The sequence below is a fragment of the Lampris incognitus genome, chromosome 7 (genome assembly GCF_029633865.1).
Source record: "Lampris incognitus isolate fLamInc1 chromosome 7, fLamInc1.hap2, whole genome shotgun sequence".
Classification (NCBI taxonomy): domain Eukaryota; kingdom Metazoa; phylum Chordata; class Actinopteri; order Lampriformes; family Lampridae; genus Lampris; species Lampris incognitus.
Genome location: NC_079217.1, coordinates 65,348,710 through 65,367,887, shown reverse-complemented (window position 1 = coordinate 65,367,887; position 19,178 = coordinate 65,348,710). Strand labels below are relative to the sequence as shown.

General features: G+C 46.8%; 1 protein-coding gene across 1 annotated transcript in view; it reads right to left on the bottom strand.

The window, feature by feature from the left end:
- The window catches only part of wdr62 (WD repeat domain 62), a 54,937-nt gene that overhangs the window by 13,242 nt on the left and 22,517 nt on the right, over positions 1-19,178 (bottom strand). Inside the window, exons 11-25 of the mRNA XM_056283016.1 lie at positions 18,295-18,458; positions 16,673-16,764; positions 15,380-15,505; positions 13,208-13,278; positions 12,991-13,112; positions 11,168-11,243; positions 8,762-8,873; positions 7,477-7,540; positions 6,332-6,442; positions 6,122-6,222; positions 5,633-5,697; positions 4,586-4,963; positions 1,964-2,079; positions 898-1,040; positions 558-650 (exon numbers count right to left, since the gene is read on the bottom strand). Of these exons, the coding sequence (XP_056138991.1) occupies positions 558-650; positions 898-1,040; positions 1,964-2,079; positions 4,586-4,963; positions 5,633-5,697; positions 6,122-6,222; positions 6,332-6,442; positions 7,477-7,540; positions 8,762-8,873; positions 11,168-11,243; positions 12,991-13,112; positions 13,208-13,278; positions 15,380-15,505; positions 16,673-16,764; positions 18,295-18,458 (1,834 nt within the window). The remainder of the gene's footprint in view (positions 1-557; positions 651-897; positions 1,041-1,963; positions 2,080-4,585; positions 4,964-5,632; positions 5,698-6,121; positions 6,223-6,331; positions 6,443-7,476; positions 7,541-8,761; positions 8,874-11,167; positions 11,244-12,990; positions 13,113-13,207; positions 13,279-15,379; positions 15,506-16,672; positions 16,765-18,294; positions 18,459-19,178) is intronic.

The following is a 19,178-nucleotide window of genomic DNA, read 5'->3' as shown; positions in this document are numbered from 1 at the left end:
CCTTCTGAGAGAACTTGAGGTATTCTCTCTGAGCTCACGGCCACGGCCTCTCTTCACCATCTTTGTTCGTCTGTGTGTGCCAGAGAGCGTTCTGTTATGCTACTGGTCAGTGTCAGGAACACGTCTTTGTGCATCGGTCAAGGGTGTCAAACTAGACAGAAAATGCAAAAAAAATCTGACATGCTAGACTTGTCGAGTCAGGGTCGTGGGGCATCCGACGCTGGTCTTGGATTATGTCACACCACAAGAGCGTTTGTCGTTTCCGACGTTCATATTCGGGCCCGACACTGAACGATGGTCGGTAGCGATGCAAACGGGTCAGAACCGGCCTGAATTTGTGTAGTTTGAGCCGGGCATTACTTTCAACTGTTCATCTACACTGGCTGAAATGTTGGTAGTCTGAAACCAGACTTCTTCTTCTGCTGGTCTCCAAGTCTCTTCATATGACACGGTCTGATGAAATGGCATAAAACCAGTTTTCTTAACTGTGCTGTTGTAAATTTACTATCTAGAGCCTACATCTTCTAGTGGTATTACTGTATAATGCTCAAACACACCTTCTTGGGTGAGGGTGTCAAAGTGGTTCTTCAGCAGGGCATCTTCCTCTTCCTCCATTTCTGAACTTCCCATGGAGCTCAGCGAGTCAGTGTCTAAGAGGTGAGAGTAGATCCAGATGTTTTATTCGTGAACTGACGTCTGGCTTCTGGATGTGTGTGCTTCTCACTGAACTTTATCCAAAAAGTAGTTTTGTCATTAAAGGTGCAATCTATGTTTTCCTCTGAATTGAACTTCCTCTCTGCAGACAATACTTCCTGCTGACACCTGGAACAGAGGAAGGTGCTAATGCGGCGTGGCATGAGAGGCAGATTGCTGTCCAGAAGAAGCAAGTGGTCTTACCATCTGCAGGCTGGTCCTGGCTCCCGGCAGAACCCTCACAGCAGGCGGAGTCAGAACTTAGTTCCTCCCCCTCACCTTTGACCTGAGCCCGCTGCCGAGGAAGAGAACTGTCCGCCTCACTCAGGGCCTGGACGTCAAAGTCCCTGTTCATACATGACAAGTACGTCCTGATTAACAACACTGACAGACCAGCCCCCACTAAAAAACTGGTCTCAATCTGAGACGAGTTCAGCGGACTCATGGACACAACACACATCTGTACAGCTCAACCACACACTTGTTGGCTGTGGTTCAGTATCTATCCAAGACCAGGACAGGGACTCCAGTGACACTACTTGAACCAGTTATACAAACCTGAGAGTTGACTTCGATAACTTGAAAACCAGGTTTTTCCTGTCTAGAGAACTGCAAGGCGGCTGCTGTGATAAATCCCCCCCCCCCTTTTCTCCCCAATTGTACTTGGCCAATTACCCCACGGTTCCGAGCTGTCCCGGTCGCTGCTCCACCCCTCTGCTGCTCCGTGGAGGGCTACAGACTACCACATGCCTCCTCCGATACATGTGGAGTCACCAGCCGCTTCTTTTCACCTGACAGTGAGGAGTTTCACCAGGGGGATGTAGCGTCTGGGAGGATCACGCTATTCCCCCCAGTTCCCCCTCCCCCCTGAACAGGCGCCTCGACCGACCAGAGGAGGCGCTAGTGCAGCAACCAGGACACATACCCACATCTGGCTTCCCACCCGTAAACACAGCCAGTTGTGTCTGTAGGGACGCCCGACCAAGCCGGAGGTAACACAGGGATTCGAACCGGCGATCCCTGTGTTAGTAGGCAACGGCATAGACTGCCACGCTACCCAGACACCCCATAATCTATCTTTTTAACCCTGTGTTTACATTTTCTTTCAGTATTTTGCTGCTCTATCCTCAGCAGCTAATGTTAGCGCCAGGTCTGCCTCCAGCGTCCTGGCTGGTGTGGGAACACGTCCTGTTCGGAGGTCAGAACTTCCCAGTAGAAATTCCACACTTGCTCAAGGTTGAATGGAGGGTAGAGTTAAATGGAAACTCACACGTCAGCCATGTTGGATAGGGCGGTGCTGTTGGTGGGGTAGAGGATGTAGTCGTTCCTGACTGGCGGGCTGAGACCTGGAACAGCAAACTGCTCCTCATCTGGAGCCTCACAGACCTGCAAACATCCAGACAAACTCAGACGACAACACAACTGGCCGGCCGACACAGGACCTCGGCTTCTGTGTGCTACCAAACATGTCCCCCACTCCTTTAACAAAATCATTTTCCAGGACTTTTCCAGGGCTTTACCTTGGATATCCAGGCCAGACATTGCTGACAGGTCATATTACCATCAGATGGGGTCTCAACAGTCTCTAAATGGACTGTGTGCCATACTGCCACACTTCACACACTGATGTCACACCTCAAAAGGTCAAAATAGGATTTTATAACCCAACTTTAGATTTTCCATGACCTCAATGAGGATTCCAGGACATCTGATGAATTCTAAATTTTCCAGGTGTCTTCCATGAATGGGAAACTAGTCTATAGAGTTGCAGGATGAGTGGGAGCACTGACTATTTTACCTACTTGCAGTTTTCAGCTCTTGCTGTTTAGCACCATGCACAGGAAGTTACCCATTATCTTTAAACTCCTCACATTTCAACTGGATATTTTCAGATTTCAAGTTATGTAGACTCTCCTTGTGTAACAGGTTTAGGGTTAGCAGGGTCGATATCTTAGTAGTAGATGAAGACCCCTTCATCTGTGGCTGGCTGGCAGTTAAGACTCTGGATGTGGTCTTCATTGAGATGCCGCTAAACCTTATGACACAACTAATCTATAATGTCTCCATATTTCAATGTTCCCAAGATCTCCTTCCTCCCTGCATGGTTCCGCCGGTCAACGGGACTCTGGTGAGAGTTAATTCTACTTCTGTGGAACCATTTGAGCTTTACAAGGACCAAGATTTGACCCGTTGATTTTCTACATAGGTAAAAACACATTAACCCTACCAAAACTAGGGGTGTAAGAAAATATCGATACACTCGAGTATGGCGATATTATCTTTTGTGATCTGTATCGATTTTTAATTGTTTACATGTAAAGGTTCGTGACAAATATTTTGTGCTGTGTGTAACCCCACAACCGCTAGATAACAGTGTTGTAATCTATCTTCAGACATGTGACTCTTCCACTCCAACACAACAACATAAACTGAGACAGGAAGTAGCATAGGCACAAAGAACACAGGCCTATGAAACCACAATATCACCTTTCTTACAGTATCGTCACATATTGAATCGTAACCGCTGTATCGTGACACGTATCGTATTGCCAGATTCTTGCCAATACACAACCCTACCCAAAACCATGTATGACTTGACTGGTTGATGACAACACTGCAGTCAGAGACACACTTGAACCCTCACTTCATCACCAGAGCTGCTCAGTGACCAGTATAAGAGTGTGTTATCCAAAGGAGTTGAATCAAGTGCAACTGGACTTGGTATATATCCACTTGATCCAGTTGCACTTGATTCAACTCCTTTGAATAACCATGACCTGGATGAATGAGACCATTCACAGACATATAAGAGTGTGGTTGTAATGGTCAGCTCCCAGGGACCATGTCATGACAAACCCTCTTGAAAAGAATGAGGTGTAAAACTGTGTGGGCTGCATGCTCCCTGCTGGCCAACCCCTGACATGTCAGCTCAATCATCCGCCTTCAGTTTTCAACCCAACACAGCACACAACATACAACAACATACATAATCACACTGGTATAAGCGCTGAACAGTCATATTTTGAATAATACATGACCATGTAAATGCCCCCCCACCCCGTTTTCTCCTCAATTGTATCTGGTCAATTACCCCACTCTTCCAAGCCGTCCTGGTCTGTGCTCCACCCCCTCTGCCGATCTGGGCTGCAGACTACCACATGCCTCCTCCGATACATGAGGAATCACCAGGCGCTTCTTTTCACTTGACATTGAGGAGTTTCACCAGGGGGATGTAGCGTGTGGGATGATCACGCTATTCCCCCCAGCTGCCCCCCCAAACAGGCGCCCTGACTGACCAGAGGAGGCACTAGTGCAGCAAACCAGGACACATACCCACATCTGGCTTCCTACCCGCAGACATGGCCAATTTTGTCTGTAAGGACACCCGACCAAGCCGGAGGTAACATGGGGATTCAAACCAGCGAGCCCTGTGTTGGCAGGCAACGGAATACACCGCTACGCCACCCGGACACCCACCATGTGAAGTATTCTGACATTAGTGTGGTAAATTAAAGTTTAGACATATAAACGCCATAACCACCCATTTTTCCAACACTTGTCTCCACCTGACAACTGACCACCGCCTGGTGGACAGATGGTGTCACCTGGTGTTGGGGAAGATATTCTAGAAAAAAGTTACACAAAAAAAAACTACAGGAAAATAGAAGTTTCAGCATTGAGATTGAACAGAATTGAAACAGAATTCCTGGCTGTAGTGTGAAAACAGTGGAACATGGTAGCTGTGTTTGTGTGTTTGCGCTGCTTTGTGTAAACTAGAGCATGAGAGAAAACTTGTCTTAATGAGAAAACGGATCTTCATGGTGTTGTCGTGTGCGGGCGGGTATGACGTTAATATGTATGACGTTAGCATGGAGCCGTCTGCGTGCATCACCTCATCTGCCAGCAGGCTGTCCAGACTGTCAGGTTGGACAACACACTCATCCTCCTCATCTTCCTCCTCATCGGCTTCCTCCTCCTCCTCCTGGCTGTGGGGGGGACTCTGAGAGAACTGGGAGCAGCTCTTGCCGACTTGCATCGTGTGCGGGTATGACGTTAGCATGGAGCCGTCTGTGTGCGTTGCCTCCTCTGCCAGCAGGCTGTCCAGGCTCTGAGGGTGGAGGACACACTCATCCTCTTCATCTTCCTCCTCATCCTGGCTGTGGGCAGGGCTCTGGGAGAACTGGGAGCAGATGGTCAGGGGATTGGCTTGCTCTGCCCACCGACCCCGTAGAGGGGGGAGCTTAGGCTCAACATTTGGAACTTCACCCTGCTGATAAACCACACGCACACACACACACAGTCAGTATTTTTTTCCTCCCTTTTTCTCCCCAATTATACTTGACCAATTACCCCACTCTTCTGAGCTGTCCCGGGCTTTGCTCCACCCCCTCTGCTGATCCGGGGAGGGCTGCAGACTACCACATGCCTGGTCCCATACATGTGGAGTCACCAGCCGCTTCTTTTCACCCGACAGTGAGGAGTTTCATCAGGGGGATGTAGCGGGTGGGAGGATCACGCTATTCCCCCCAGTTCCCCCTCCCCCCTGAACTGGCGCCCCGACCGACCAAAGGAGGCGCTAGTGCAGCGACCAGGACACACACCCACATCCGGCTTCCCACCTGCAGACACGGCCAATTGTCTCTGTAGGGACGCCCGACCATGCTGGAGGTAAGACTTTATTTTTACAAGTTACAATTAACAAAAAATGGAGAAAGCTCTGACAGGATTTATCTTAAGAGTTTTAACATCACAAAAACCTGCCATTTTAACAACGGTGTGTAGACTTTTTATATCCACTGTACCGATAGACTGACAGACTGATAGATATGTGTCTGATGATGGAGATGTTAGCAAGAATGACTAGTAACTCCGTTTTGGATAAAGTGACAGAGGGACAGAAAGAGACAGACAGACAGACAGACAGTGTTGTCTCACTCACTAGTTTGCGAAACCACATGGGCAGTCTGCCGTTGGTCTGCAGCAATGGAGGGTCAACAGGAAAGTCTGCAGTAGGGCCAGCACACACACACACACACACACACACACACACACACACACACACACACCAGGTGTTAGGTGTCTTGCTCAGGAACAATGACATTTTTGCAAGGAGCCGAGGATCGAACCGGGAACCCTCCTGTTACCAGACCTGCTCTACCGCCTGAGCTACTGCTGCCCCTGGTGAGGTGACATACGGAGGTGATCAAATGACAGGACAAAGTCTGACACACTGAAGTAAGTGTGTGTGTGTGTGTGTGTGTGTGTGTGTGTGTGTGTGTGTGTGTGTGTGTGTGTGTGTGTGTGTGTGTGTGTGTGTATGTGTGTGTGTGTGTGTGTGTGAGAGAGAAACGGGGCTTGATTATGAGCCCAGGACCTGAAATCCAGGAAAATACCAAGGTTTTGTTGTCAGAGTCTTAAAGAGACTGACCATAAGTAGAGTTCAGCCTGACGGGGGTGTGAGCCTCCATCTCTGCCTCCTCCTGTGTGTGGGCTAACTGGCCGGCGGGCACAGTGATGTAAGTCTCCCTCCTAAACACCAAACAAGATAATTTCACCACACATTTTCAAGGGTGCATATCTCTGTATAGAACCATGTGTAAGCAGTGGTGGTTATATTTAGGGTGGGGGAGGTTTTTACCTGATGCTGTGGTGGTGGCTGGGGATGTGTCTGGGGGTCCTGGTCATGGCTCTCAGCCTCCTCCTCATGCTGTTGGTCATTTGAGAGTCCAGACGCCAAACAAACACACAGCTGAAGAACAACAAAATAAAAACACTTCAGCCAAAACTGAAAATATTAATCCAAACCCTGCAGACTGCAGCAGTGTGTGGTGTGGATGTCTGCTGTCTGGTAGGACTTTGCCAGGAAAAATGACAGGGTGCATAGTGTTTTCATCTTCATCATAGCAGCCAGATGAGGAAGAGGAAGGTTTACCAACAGACAGCTGAGTTTATGGATGAGGTATATTCCTATAGATCTTTTTAATCGACCCAAACACTGCTTCTGGAAAGGCACCTTACAGCACTAACTTACAGCGCTAACTTACAGTGCTAACTTACAGTGATAACTTACAGTGATAACTTATAGTGATAAGTTACAGTGCTAACTTACAACACTAACTTACAGTGCTAACTTACACTGTTAACTTACAGCACTAACTTACAATGCTAACTTACAGCACTAACTTACAGTGCTAACTTACAATGCTAACTTACAGTGATAACTTACAGTACTAACTTACAATGCTAACTTACAGCGATAACTTACAATGCTAACTTACAGCACTAACTTACAATGCTAACTTACAGCGATAACTTACAATGCTAACTTACAGCACTAACTTACAATGCTAACTTACAGTGATAACTTACAATGCTAACTTACAGCACTAACTTACAGTGATAACTTCCAGCACTAATTTAAAGTGATAACTTACAGCACTAACTTACAATGCTAACTTACAGTGATAACTTACAGTGCTAACTTACAGTGCTAACTTACAGTGATAACTTACAATGCTAACTTACAGCACTAGCTTACAGTGATAACTTCCAGCACTAACTTAAAGTGATAACTTACAGCACTAACTTACAATGCTAACTTACAGTGATAACTTAGTGCTAACCTACAGGGCTAATTTACAGCGATAACTTAATTAGAGCGCTAACAAGCACAATAGTGTGACACAGGTATGAACTGCATGAGTGACAGCTGAGGCACCCAATAGCGTTGCAGCAATGTGGGTGAGAGTCTGTGATTGACTGCTGATTAGGGCTGCGGTTTACCTGTCTCCTGATCCGGTGATGAGGTGTCTACAGTCCTGACTGAACCTCATACAGGTGACGATCTCTGGGGGGAAAAAGGCACAGGAAAGAGTTTCAACCAACCTAGGTAAACACACATATCCACAAAGATACACATCTTTTCTTTACACAGCTCATATGGTGTTTATGTATAGTCTACACATATTTATAATCCTGTGTATATTTTGATGCGGTTTTATCTGTTCTCATGTAAAGCACATTGTATTTTGATGTACATATATAGGCTAAAGCATCCCCGCGACCCTGAGAGCAGGATAAGCGGTTTGGATAATGGATAATGTCCTAAATGAAGTTTTATTGAATGAACAGGTGGTTAATGGATTCCTGAACTTGTCAGTGAGACTGACAGAGCTCCGACCCCTCAATAAGGACACAAGTCCAACTACTAAAACACTCCTTCATGTTCAAAACTGGCCCTATTTATACAGGATTTTACGCAACTATCAAGACTGTGTCCCGGTCCAAGCTGTGAGCACCGCACTAGCTTTGTTGCAATGAATTTACAGTACACAGTTAGAAATGTAATGGCATTATCCCAGTTTTCCCATGACTGTTCTAGAATGTGGATGGAAATGGTAAAAATTAGTAAATACCATAATGTGACTGGTAAATACCATAATGTGACTAGTAAATATCATAATGTGACTAGTAAATATCATGTGACTAGTAAATAACATCATAATATGACTAGTAAATATTATAATGTGACTATCATATCATAAATAGCATATCATAATGTGATTGGTAAATATCATAATGTGACTAGTAAATACCATAATATGACTAGTAAACACCATAATATGACTAGTAAATATCATAATGTGACTAGTAAATACCATAATGTGACTAGTAAATAACATAATATGACTAGTAAATATCATAATGTGACTAGTAAATACCAGTAGGCGTTGCTGAGTGGTACTGATTAAAACAAAGTAAAAGAGTCAGATTTGTCCATTTAAATACACTAGAGCCGGACTGGCTGACTGGTTCTGTTGTCTGTCTCAGTAAACTATACAGTCATCACAGTAAACTGATTTCTACTGACAGACTGTCTATCACTACCTTTCTATTTGAATCGGATTGTCTTTTCCATTTTGATTTGTTGTTGTTGGTCACATCTCTGAACACTGGAGGGCAGCATTCAAGTACAATTCCACATCGACCCTTTAACCTCCAACACCAAACACACACAGGAAACTCAACATCGTACAGGAAACTCAACGTCCAGTCATTCAGTCTTTACCAGAGTGTCCAAACAGCGTGGCCACACACTCCCCTGATTCATAGTCAAATAAAGAGATGTTCTTATCAGAGCAGCTGGTGGCCAGGTATGTTCCTGATGGGTCCACTCGAATCTGGAACACACAAAGATTTCAGAGTAAGGAAACTGATTCAGGAATGCATTCTAGAGCCCAGAAACCATTTCCTGCAGTCAAAATGTAGCAGAAACAAGACTACCAGAGAAAAGCGACGAGGCAAGCTAATTCATATAGCCCTGAGTCATACATAGTTTGTATATTCATATAGCCTTAAGTGATACATAGTATGTATATAATTCATATAGCCCTGAGTCATACATAGTATGTATATTCATATAGCCCTGGGTGATACATAGTATGTATATAATTCATATAGCCCTGAGTCATACTTAGTATGTACACTCATATGGCCCTGAGTCATACTTAGTGTTTATATTCATATAGCCCTGGGTCATACATAGTATGTATATAATGTATATAATTCATACAGCCCTGAGTCATAGTGTGTGTGTGTATATACGTGTGTGTGTGTGTGTGTACACACACACACACACACACACATATATATATGTATGTCTATTAGTCATACATAGTATGTATATATACTACTACTACTTTCGGCTGCTCCCGTTAGGGGTCGCCACAGTGGATCATCCGTTTCCATTTCTTATAGTATGTGTGTGTGTGTATATATATATATATATACTTAGCACAAACAGTAAGGAAATGTGTGTTTGGTAGATTATTTCTTTGTTGTAACAATGCTTCTTGGCAATAAATCTTATACCGTTGCAAAGCCTGTTTATTTCCCTTTTAAATGGTGCCACATTTGTAAGGAACCTGCATTTGTGGGATGAGCAGCAGAGCTGAGGATGTGGGTTGTGCCCATGACAAATTTGCCAAATTTTCTCTGCCAATGCCAAACAGCTTATTTTGCTGTTGCTATTGACTCTTGTTTTGAGCTTCTGGTACCCCAGGTGCTGACAATCAGCTGCCTGATATAAGATTTATTGACAAGAAGCATCGTTACGACAAGGAAATAATCTACCTACCAAACACACATTTCCTTACTTTTTGTGCTAAGTTTATGTCTGAGTTATACATGGTATGTACTATATAGCAGTATTTTTATCATAGCAAAGTGTGTTTGCATCTGGCAACTGAGCTTGGAACGCATCCACATGTCCTCCTTCTGTATAAGACATGGTCTCATCCAATTTAAAGTAGTACAACGGCATCTGGGTAGCGTGGCAGCCTTTTCTGTTGCCTACCAACACAGGGATCTCCGGTTCGAACCCCTGTGTTACCTCCAGCTTGGTCGGGCGTCTCTACAGACACAATTGGCCGTGTCTGCGGGAGGGAAGCCGGATGTGGGTATGTGTCCTCGTCACTGCACTAGCGCCTCCTCTGGTCCGTCGGGGCGCCTGTTCGGGGGGGAGGGGGACTGGGGGGAATAGCGTGATCCTCCCACGTGCTACGTCCCCCTGGCGAAACTCCTCACTGTCAGGTGAAAAGAAGCAGCTGGTGACTCCACATGTATGGGAGGAGGCATGTGGTAGTCTGCAGTCCTCCACGGAGCAGCAGAGGGGGTAGAGCAGTGACTGGGATGGCTCAGAAGTGTGGGGTAATTGGTCAAGTACAATTGGGGAGAAAAGGGGGGAAAATCCAAAAAAGAAAAAAGAAATGTGTTCGACATCTGTATAACCCCGTTTAAAACTCACTACTAGCCGCTCTGGTGGCCGAGCGGAATAAACCGCCGTTCTTGCAACCCGCTCGTCATGTGGCTGGGAGGTTCATATCCAAGACTCGCCGTAACTGGCCATGGCCAGAGCGTCCACGGGGTAAGCCATTCATTAGGCCACCCTTACCCGAGGGATAGCGGGTGTAGATCGGTGTAGTGTTCGGGGACTCGTCGATCTCCAGCGACCCCTCTGGCCCACCCGGGGGCCTGCAGCCGAGCAACCGAAAGCATTCTCCCTACGCCTCCTTCGCGGCCTGAAGGTAATGCAGTCAATGCGAGGCTTCAGTGTGTAAAATAGCGAGAGCAGCCGACATGAGTTTGAAGGAAGCTGGTGTTACGACTATCTCCTTCCTGTGGAAACGTGAGCCAGGGGAGTTATTTGGCACGAGTTCCGGCCATATGCCATTGGGTTAATCAGGTGGGATAAGGGGGAAAAATAGAAATTAATTTACAGAAGAAAAAGAAAAAAAAATCTCACTGTGGACATATTTACTGCTCATCTTCTCAGGTTTCATTCGATACTGATTTGCATGTAAACGACTCTGTGCTCTTTAACAGTCCTAACCAGTAACGATGGATTATGTAATGAGGCTTCACTACTTTCATAATAAAGGTGTATTTAAGTTGGTTTTCAGGAATGAGGACCGACCTTCAGCAGGGTTCCCTCATCGCTGCTCGTGCCTTTAAAGCACCTTGTCAGTTTCCCCGTCTCCACATCATAGACCCTGAAAGACCACAATGCTCCGTTACCATGGTTACCAAACCCTCTTACCACCATTAAACACTGTAAAGTCTTCAGACCTGGAGGTGCTGACTCTCAAACTGACTCTTTGGAGCTGACAAAGTGTTTTATATTCCTTAATCCAAAGTAGGCCTGAAAAATATAGACATCACAATATACACATGCACGACTGTCACATTACAAAGGATGCGATGCAAGACAAACTTCTATATTGACGGCAAAATCGGTGTCCTTTCCCACAGCGCTTACATGTACCACAATGCATTGCTGCACGCTAGCTTCTGTATCGTCGTCCATAAAATCCTCTGCGCTAGTGCAGTGTGATGTCATTTCCTCAGAATCAGCTGTGGTGTTTCTACTCTGCCCCCCCCCTTTCCCTCCCCAATTGTACTTGGCCAATTACCCCACTCTTCTGAGCCGTCTCGGTCTCTGCTCCATCCCCTCTGCTGATCCGATCCAGGCCACAGACTACCACATGCCTCCGATACATGTGGAGTCACCAGCCGGTTCTTTTCACCTGACAGTGAGGAGTTTCACCAGGGGGGCATAGCGTGTGGGAGGATCACGCTATCCCCCAGTTCCCCCTCCCCCCTGAACAGGTGCCCCGACTGACCAGAGGAGGCGCTAGTGCAGTGACCAGGACACACACCCACATCCGGCTTCCCACCCGCAGACACGGCCAATTGTGTCTGTAGGGACGCCCGACCAAGCCTGAGGCAACACGGGGATTCGAACCGCTGATCCCTGTGTTGGTAGGCAACGGAATAGACCGCCACGCTACCCAGATGCCCCAGCTGTAGGGTTTCTGACATCATGATACGACACTTGGCGACCGGAAAAAAACTGTTTCACTGCATCCAGAGATGCAGAAACGACCAGGATCACCTGCAGGTGTGGTTCATATGCTCACTGCTATAGACAGACAGACATAAGCATGAACATCAGTGCACTTAATACTTGATAGAAGACAAAATCTAACAAGTTCTGCTTTTTGATGACTGTTCTTGAAGAACAATGTTCTACCACATCTGACAAATATCCAAAGACATGTAGGTCAAAGACATGTAGGACATGTAGGTCAGAGACAGGTAGGTCAGGTGAATCAGCATTACTAAATTGTCCCTAGGTATGAATGTGTGTGTCGGCCCTGTGTGATGGCCTGGTGGTCTGTCCAGGGTGTCTCCCCACCTGCCACCTAATGACTGCTGGGATAGGCTCCAGCATCCCCGCGACCCTGAGAGCAGGATAAGCGTTCGGATAATGGACGGATGGATCCGACAAATATAATTTAGTTTTATTTAATGACTTCTTGGATAACAGCCTTACTTCTCTAAAATCAGCCAAGTCATCATCACTAGAGTGATAAACTCTATGCAAATAGAGCTTTGAAAGTTAAACGCTGCATAGATCTAGTGAAATTATCAAGCTCTGTTTTATTCAATACCTATTGGAAGTTAACAAAAATATCACAATGCTCATTTTTCCCATGTCGTGGCGCTCTTCCCCAAACCCACATCCCACTTTCAGAAACGTCTTCTGTGGATTAATTTTGTGGAAGACCAAACTTGTGACTGACTAAAGAAACCATCAACAGACATACATCTGTTCAGAGGTCACTTATCTGCAGTCAGTAACCAAGGGAGGTGGGACGGGAAGACATTTTGGATGGGTTAGGTGGGGGTGGCTTTGGCAGGGCCGGTGGGGCCAGCCTGACCCAAGGCCTGTCTTACCGGATGTTGCGGTCCTGGCAGGCGATGGTAGCATGTGTCGTCGTGGCGTCTAGGTCCATGTCGTACAGCGTGTTCTTCTCAACCACGTGGTGACGCCGCGAGAAGGTCAGTCCCTCACATGTCTGGGAGGTTGCCATGGAAACAGAAAGTGCAGGGCATGATCGGACATGGTTTAGACCTCAGGCTGGACTCTGAATGCTTTAAGAGTCAGACCGACCTGCTCTGCAGTGTGGAAGTAGATGCTCTTGTCAGCTCCACAGCTCACCATGCGCACCGCCGGACTCACACCTGTGACACAGCCAGGACAACCAGTCAGCCTTATATCTGCTTTCTGACAGACAGGAAGTTCATGGTACAGTAAGACATTTCTTAATTAGAGAAGCACCGATCAACTGGCCTGTGACCGTAATCGGCCGATTTTCAGCCGATCGGCCACGACCGGTGACCGGCCGGTCTGGCTCAGGTAAGTCCAATTCTGTGCCAATCAAACGTACACGCATGCGCCGCATGATGATTCACGTCACGCCCACAGCGGCACAGACAGTAAACTGACAGGCACACACACACACACATGCTAGAACATGTCGTCGAAAACCGTCATTTACTTTGGGAAAGTAAAACATGTTAGATAAGGGCGTCCAGGTGGCGTTGCGGTCTATTCCGTTGCCTACCAACACGGGCATCGCCGGTTTGAATCCCAGCATTACCTCCGGCTTGGTCGGGCGTCCCTACAGACACAATTGGCCGTGTCTGTGGGTGGGAAGTCAGATGTGGGTATGTGTCCTGGTCGCTGCACTAGTGCCTCCTCTGGTTGGTCGGGGCAGCCGTTCAGGGGGGAGGGGGAACTGGGGGGGAATAGCGTGATCCTCCCACGCGCTATGTCCCCCTGGTGAAACTCCTCACTGTCAGGTGAAAGGAAATAGCTGGTGACTCCACATTATCGGAGGAGACGTGGTAGTCTGCAGCCCTCCCCGGATCAGCAGAGGGGTTGGAGCAGCAACCGGGACGGCTCGGAAGAGTGGGGTAATTGGCCGGATACAATACATGTTAGATAAAATGGGATAGTGGGACTGCCATTAATTTTCAGTTGGATTGTATTTGTACAAAACAAGCTGTCAAGTGACCTGTAGCACCGTTTTATTTTGGTTTTTGTTCGAGTGGGCGTGAGAGAAGGTCCTGTAACCTGGTGCAGCTCTGGAGAAAATGTAACAGTCACTGTTTTATTATGAATATACAATTGAAATTTCCATTAAAGACAAGTTACAAAAATGTTTGTGATGTTTTGAAAAAAAAAAAAAAAGTCGGAATCTGACAAAATTGGAATTGGCAGGTCAGACTTTTAAAACACGGAATAAGCCAACAGAAGTGAAACAGGTGCATCTCTAGTCTTAATAAGAGCCATTGAAACAACAGTCACAAACTGTGCTGTCTGTCAAGGTCACATGACTTGATGTTGCACTTCAGCAAGTATGTCTTTATGCTCAAGAAGCATCTATGTGAAGAGGGAACGACCATCCCTGAACCGAAGGGGGGGTCCTAAGAGTACATCTGTCACCATCTTAGGGCCCTGACACACCAATGCTGGGCCGTCCGTGAGCGTCTGTGACCCTAGTTTTTGCGGTGTGTCCTGCACCGTCGGCACTAGTTGGACCCCCGTTGGCAGCTTTTTGGCCGATTCAGCATGTTGAGTGGGCGGAGCCCGTCGGTGAGAGAGATCACTCTGATTGGCTGTTCAGCTTAGCAAATCGGTGCAGAACGTCCATGCTAGTTGGCCGTCGGCTGTAGTCTTTGCGGTGTTCAAGCGCTACCTTCTGGCCCAGACGGCCGGCGACGTAACAGTCGGCCTTCGTCGCCGCTAGTTAGTCTGGGCTCTAAGACTGAAGAGGTCACTGAGATGATGATGTCACGTTTCTCTCAATAAACCTTGTGTCCAGATGAACTGATTCAAGCTTCTGTGACTTCAGCAAATAGTATGTAAAGGTTTAGTAGATATACGTATAAGTATATGAATATTTAGTATCTAGACAGACGAAAATCTGTCACTCAAGGAACTCGTTAATGATATCAATAAAAAGCTGAGAGTTCAACTTGATTTCCTCTACAGAATTAGATCCTGTTTCTTGTTAGACAATAAGATGAATAAAAATGACTGAACTTCTCTATTGGTACTTGACTATGATGATATCATCTGCATACACGTAACTCCTCCCACCACTATCAAGCCTGCGATGCAGTAGCCCTTCATTCTGTTACTGGTGACAGTTGTGTGTGCATGATGGGGTGTTTGCTCTGGCTTATTAATGAAGGAGAAACATTTCCCTTCATGCTCCTGTCCACATTCTCCAGTGCGTGTGTGTCGGGGGTGGGGGGTGTTTGTGGGTTTGCCTACCAGTGAACTTGATGGCAGTGACGGAGCCGGAGTGGTCATACAGTGTCTGTGCCAAACTGAAGCTCTGCTGACAGTCAAACACGTGGATCAGACGATCTCTGCTCGCTGACGCCAGCAGATTCAAACCTGAAACACAAAACTGAGCTAAACCATCCAGTCCAACACTGACAGACAGAGAGACAGACAGAGAAAGACACACACAGCTCTCCCAGCCAACAAACGAAGACAAAACAGACGCAGACGTGGACAAAGACACTGCATGGACGGCACTGGGTGAGGCTGTTGCAAACGTAAGTTTGCGCCGCCATCTTCCCACATGACTGCTGGGATAGGCTCCAGCTTCCTGCGACCCCGACTGGGATAAGCGGCTTGGATAATGGATGGATGAAAAAGCTTGTTGGTTTCTCTAGGTTTGTGTTGCAAAGCTGGTTCCTCCAAACTGGAACATTGTTTGAGGACTGATGTGAATTTTGTAGAAGTACACAGGGTTCTAGATTAAGTTTCCTTTATTGATCCCCCTAGGGAAATTCAGTTACTGCAAATTAACCCATCCTAGCTGTGATCTGTGTAACTAGGAGCAGTGGGCTGCCGTCTTCATGCTGCACCCGGGGAGCAACTCCCGTTCTTTTCCCATTGCCTTGCTCAAGGGCACAGACAGGAGTATAAACCCTAACATGCATGTATGTTTTGATGATGGGGGGAAACCGGAGCACCCGTAGAAAACCCATCACAGACATGGGGAGAACATGCAAACTCCACACCGAGGACGACCTGGGATGACCCCAAGGTTGGACAACTCCGGGGTTCGAACCCAGGACCCTCTTGCAGTGAGGCGATAGCGCTAACCACTGGGCCACCATGCCACCTGTGGTAGAGTGCCCGGTTCTGGTTTACCAAAATAAAAGACTAAAAGGCTGGAAAGCAGGTTCTGAAAGGCAGAAATCTCAGCACCTGACACAGCTAGCATTTTGAAATTGGAATAGCTCAACAAAACTTTCCAGCTCCTCGATGTATGATGGTCATTTTTTTCCTGTGATAAAGTCAAAATTGTACTGATAGAACCTTTAAGACACAGCTTGTTCAGTCGTTTTGTATTAACCCTGATGTCAACCATACCCCAGTAACGACTGCCATACAGAGGTTTGTGTGACTGTGTCTAAAGTGGGAGTAATGCCTTTCCAGGTTTATCATCAGGTACAGGCGCATTGTGACAGGGAAACTGCGACCTGAACCCTGAACTTGCAATTGACCTTTGACCTTATCAGAAATCACATGTGATCTTGTTTCTTTCACCTGTTTCTGTGGGGGAGAATTCCAGACACAAGACCTCCGAGTCGTGAGCCTCGATCCTCACCAGCTCATCCAGAAACTTCAGACCAAAGATGCTAAAGACACAAACAGACGTTTTAACATGCAGTTTCACAGCTAGTCAGTCCAATGTGTCATTTAATGGACGTTCTAATGTGTAGTTTAACGTGTTGTGATAAGTAGTAAATCAATAGACCAACTAGTGGGTCAAAGACCTGTGGGCACATTTAACACATCAACAGACACTATGGGATGTACTGTTAACACATCAACAGACACTATGGGATGTACTGTCAACACATCAACAGACACTATGGGATGTACTGTCAACACATCAACAGACACTATGGGATGTACTGTCAACACATCAACAGACACTATGGGATGTACTGTCAACACATCAACAGACACTATGGGATGTACTGTCAACACATCAACAGACACTATGGGATGTACTGTCAACACATCAACAGACACTATGGGATGTACTGTCAACACATCAACAGACACTATGGGATGTACTGTTAACACATCAACAGACACTATGGGATGTACTGTCAACACATCAACAGACACTATGGGATGTACTGTCAACACATCAACAGACACTATGGGATGTACTGTTAATAGTGGGAACATTAGAAATTGATGATTTCTGATAGAAGGAAGCCACTTTATTTTATTATTGTGTACTTATAACGAATGTGTCTCTGCATGTAACCATTCTACTGTATAGGAGCAGTGGGCAGCTGCAGTGCCCGGGGACCAACTGCAGTTCTTCTTTCCATTGCCTTGCTCAGGGGCACAGGCAGGAGTATTAACCCTAACATGCATGTCTTTTTTTTATTTTTATACATTTATTTCTGATTTTTCCCTTTTTCTCCCAATTTAGTGGCCAATCGATCCCTATATTAGTTCAAACACCACCCTGTATGTACTGTATGCATTCGCCAACTCCATCTCTCCAGCCGGCAGTCTTGACGGAGACACCTCCCCACTTTCACGACAAGGTGAATCCAGGCCGAACCACTGCTTTTTCCGACACACACAGAGACGCATTCATGTGACAAACACAAGCCGACTCCGCCCCCTCCCGAAGACAGCGTTGCCAATTATTGCTGCTTCATCGAGTCCGGCCATAGTCAGATCTGACGAGACTGAGGCACGAATCCCGGTCCCCAGTGGGCAACTGCATCGACACAAAGCCGATGCTCGGACCGCTACACCACCGCGGACCCCATGCATGCCTTTTTGATGGTGGGAGGAAACCGGAGCACCCAGAGGAAACCCACACAGACACGGGGAGAACATGCAAACTCCACACAGAAAAGACCTGGGACAGCCTGGGGTTTGAACCCAAGACCTTCTTGCTGTGAGGCAACAGTGCTAACCACTGGGCCACCGTGCCGCCCTCATACTTACTATGCATTGTAAAGAAATAGCTGATAAACTGGACTAGCTACCTGAGTCAGAGGTGCAAACATTGCAAATTTGAAGACGGTGGAACCAGTGGACCATAAAAAGAGGATTTGTGATCCTTTACATAGATAAGTGTCAAATAATGTGACTGCAATGAGTAAAATGTGTTCTGTGTGTGTGTTGCTGACCGCAGGTTGCCACAGCGATCTCCTGCTGCCAGGTGCTGTCCATCAGGGCTGATCCGCAGGACTCTGATTCCAGTCTTTCCATCAGCTCCTGCTCTTCCCGCTGGCTCCCCACCTCCTTGGAGGTGCTGGGTGTCATCTCCAACGTACACGATCCTGAACAGGTCCTGAAATCAAATGCACCCCAGAGCAGGCAGGGTTCATGTTATCAAGTGATGAGACAAGAGAAGCTGATTTTTCTCCAGTGACTAAAGGAGAAGTGTCTTTATGCATGCTCAATAATCCAGGTCAGAAGATCTCCCCACTCTTTCAGGGATGAGGATGTGCACATCCTTGATAGGGAGGAACGCTGGTTTGGACGGGGAGTCAAACTGGCCATCTAAGTGAAGAGGGAACGACCATCCCTCAACCTTGTTGGGGGGGGGGTCTAAGAGTACATCTGTCACCATCTTACAATGCTGTGATTGCAAATATTCCCCAATCCTCTGTGAATAGTGCACATGACCATTGTAACTCTAGTTAGTGGTCACACCCATATGTTCATATAAACTTCACTGATGGTTTGGGTCGTTATGCCTCTGTATTGTTTATAAGGGTGGGGACACATGCTAGAACAGTTTTTAAACCCTATATTCTGTCAATTTAAATACCCAAATGAGATACTAATGCAACGGGGGACGTTCGGGTAGCATAGCGGTCTATTCCGTTGCCTACCAACATGGGGATCGCCTGTTCGAATCCCCGTATTACCTTCGGCTTGGTCGGGCGTCCCTACAAACACAACTGGCCATGTCTGCGGGTGGGAAGCTGAATGTGGGTATACTATGTCCTGGTTGTTGCCCTAGCGTCTCCCCTGGTCGGTCAGGGAGCTTGTTTGGGGGGGGGGC